Consider the following 3019-nt stretch of genomic DNA (forward strand, 5'->3'; position numbering starts at 1 on the left):
CACCTTGGCACCATAGACGTAGTCGTCAAGGCCGCGCTGGACTTGCGCGATTGGACTGTTGGCACCGGCGAGGCAATGGTCGTAGAGCTGGCTGCGCATGTCGTACTACGTGGAGATGCATCACTTGCTTGGACGATGAGAGATCATCGCGATACCGCCATGACAAAGACATAGTCGGCGGCGGCGGCGAGGCCCGCATAGTCGTAGTAGCGCTGGTCGATGCCACTCGGCGACCACGCAACATCAAATGTGATCTGGTTCACGGCTGGATGAGAGGACGGGACGGAGAGGAGGAAGGACCTGGGCATGGCGCGTGAACGCGTGCGCCTGCAACTCGACGCGCAGCTCTTGCAGTAGCAGCGTCAAGCAGGCGGCGTGGTCGTGGCGTGTGATTGCAGCTTCTGTGTCGACGTTGACGCCGTCGGCGTAGTTGGTCACGATGGCCGTGTACGTGGCGTGCACCCACGCCTCGCGCGCACTCGCATTGCAGAGCTGGTCGACGTGCTCGAAGTTGTGCAGCACGACGATCTTGACGCGATGGGCGTGCGCGTGGCAGAGCAAGCCTTTATCGAGGTTCCACGCGATCGTCGTCAGCACCGAGTAGTCGTAGTAGCGCCAGTTGTCGCTCGCAGCCGGCGAGAACGCAAACACCTCAAAGCGGCGGCTGGAAACGACCGGCAAGCACAGCGACGCCTCCGCGCAGGGGCACGCCGCCAAGCTCGCTTGCTCCAGCGCGTTCCACGCCGCCATGGCCGAGGCGGTAAGAAGGCTCCACATGACCACGAGGACCGTTGTCTGCATCGCCGACGTCGGTGCCCGAATGTATCCGGACGAATGTGCGGTATCCTTCCGAGGCGAAAGACGACTAACTAAACAAGTTCAACAAATCCCAGCGGCAGGCCAGTCAACACACAAAACGACTAAGGCTAGCTGCACGCAACACTAATGACGTGGCAGTCCGAAAGGCAAAATCGCCAAGGAGCCGTCGAGCACGCCCATTGCGACGAAACGAAGTCTTGCGCCAGCACCTAATAGCGACCACGATATGCTTATCTATAGAGACCCGGCGAAATGCCTTCGCGTATATATGTTTATAACCGTTTAACTCGTCTGGTTGTAGGTAGACGCGAGGACAATCACTTGGTCTGGTGCACTGCAAAATCACTGCGTCGAGAAGAGAAATCGTCAGGTCAGAGGTCGCTTCTTACTCTAGAACGTCCCAGTGCTATGAGCTACTACGTAGTATACATCGATCTACATTGTACGGTACTGTTCGATGGCTGCATTGGATCGGCCCTTGTTTCCACACGATGCTACGGCTGGGCTGCGGCGCGTCGAGGTACATGGGGCAGTGGCCAGATCCAGATGCTGTCGCCAGGAGCGCGATCTGCAGGAAAGGCATGTGCAGAGAGATGACGCTTGGACCCACCTATTTGGGACCCACCGTTGAAGAGCGCGTGGTTGGGCGTCTCACTCGGCGCAACGACGCCGCCGGCTTCCAAAAGACCACTCGCCAGCCAGCGACGCAGCGGCTCCGGCTCGTACATGGCCATGACGCTGCCATGCGAGACCTACAGGCGCCGGCACTTGAGCTGTACCTAGGCAGACGGCGCCGCTGCACGGATGCTTGCGGCCAGGCAGCTGGCCGAACGAATCATGCGACCTCTTGTTGAGGATTGCAGCGTGTACAGGTACAGGGTGCATCTTTTACCTTGGACAAGGCTACTTGTTTAAGGCCTCGGTCTCCAACGGGAAGAAGAGAACCGGTGCTTGGCGTCGTCCGTGTGTGCCACAACGACGCGCTCCCAACGACCCGACGACGCAGGTGATGCAAGAGCCCCCGAATGGCGCTTTGTTCATGACGACAAGGCGAAGACACAGCCACGTCGCCAAGTCCCTACAATTGTACCCGTCTCGGGCAACGTCGGGAACGAGACGACCAATTCACAAGGCTTTGTGAAGGTTGTTTCTCTTTCTGCTCATTGCGATAGATGTTACACTGAAACACCATGATGGGCAGTAGAGTCGAGGGGTTTTCTCCTCTAAAGCAGGGATATGATGGAGCAACAAGTCCGTGGCGCGATCCTGCCGTAGTCGTAGCAGCTTGAGGCAATGACTCGCAAGCCAACGACTCAAAGATTAACATGACAGCTTACATTCAAGTTACGTTGATGAAGACAAGTTGTAGATTGCTCGCATCATAATGAGCTTTGATTTGGAGTTGAGATTGAGCCTTAATTTAGAGTTGAGATTGACGACGAGTAGACGAAGGGCGCGGCCCTACTCTTGCTGCGACGGAGCGCCGGGCGTAATGCCATCGTTTTCATCGACCGGTGGACCAGGGATCCGGAACTGGAAGTCGGTGCCAATCTTGCGGCGAAGGTCAGCGAGTGGTCCAAGGGCCTCTACGACAGCACGAGGAAATAGGACGTTGTACGGTGTAGTGATCTGTACCGCGAAAGTCTGGGGGCTGGAGCTCGCCGCAGATCTCGCGGGCGTCGGCCATGGTAAACTTGATGTTGTGACGCATGGCCTTGTCAAAGGCTTCTTCGTCGTCGAGGAAGTTGGACGTAAGGTCCGGCGCCGGAAACCACGCCGAGGGTTTCGCGTCGGACGACGAGTCGATACGGTCCATGTTGATGGCACGTCCTGTTGCAGCATCGACGCTGACCTGGTCCGACGTAGCCGCTTGGGCAGCCGCCGGCACCGCTTGCGCCTACATGTACACAGCATCGGCGTCGGTATGGCTTGCTCTTGTCGTACCGCCGCCGGGGCGGGTGCCGAGGACGTCGTCGCCTTCGCGGCCTCGGCCGGGGAGTACATTGGCTCGCTCGATGCATCTTGCGCGGCTGCGCTGCGCGGATGCTCCGTCTTCTGCGAGCTTGAAGTCATTGCCCTGACGCAGAGCGGAGGCATGCATGCATGTGTACCTTGGCGTCGTTGACCATGCTGCAGTGATCGATTAATGCGAGATTTCAAGTTTAAAAAAACTATTGTTTCAAAATTGACCAATCAGACG

General features: G+C 57.8%; 3 protein-coding genes across 3 annotated transcripts; all 3 read right to left on the reverse strand.

Annotated features, from left to right (window-relative positions):
• Positions 1 to 18: 18 nt before the first annotated feature.
• On the reverse strand, positions 19 to 801 carry SPRG_17907 (hypothetical protein; the record flags this gene model as incomplete). The annotated part of the gene is made up of 3 exons (XM_012357323.1): positions 19 to 105; positions 156 to 254; positions 301 to 801. Coding segments are annotated over 3 exons (687 nt in total), but the record flags the coding sequence as incomplete, so codon positions are not given.
• Positions 802 to 1313: 512 nt separating this feature from the next.
• Positions 1314 to 1704, reverse strand: SPRG_17908 (hypothetical protein; the record flags this gene model as incomplete). Its single annotated transcript, XM_012357324.1, is given in 2 exon segments — positions 1314 to 1571; positions 1576 to 1704. Coding segments are annotated over 2 exon segments (387 nt in total).
• A 576-nt stretch (positions 1705 to 2280) lies between these two features.
• Positions 2281 to 2881, reverse strand: SPRG_17909 (hypothetical protein; the record flags this gene model as incomplete). Its single annotated transcript, XM_012357325.1, has 3 exons — positions 2281 to 2405; positions 2455 to 2716; positions 2764 to 2881. Coding segments are annotated over 3 exons (505 nt in total), but the record flags the coding sequence as incomplete, so codon positions are not given.
• Positions 2882 to 3019: the final 138 nt, after the last annotated feature.

Source organism: Saprolegnia parasitica (assembly GCF_000151545.1).
Source record: "Saprolegnia parasitica CBS 223.65 unplaced genomic scaffold supercont2.853, whole genome shotgun sequence".
Taxonomy (NCBI): Eukaryota; Oomycota; class Saprolegniomycetes; order Saprolegniales; family Saprolegniaceae; genus Saprolegnia; species Saprolegnia parasitica.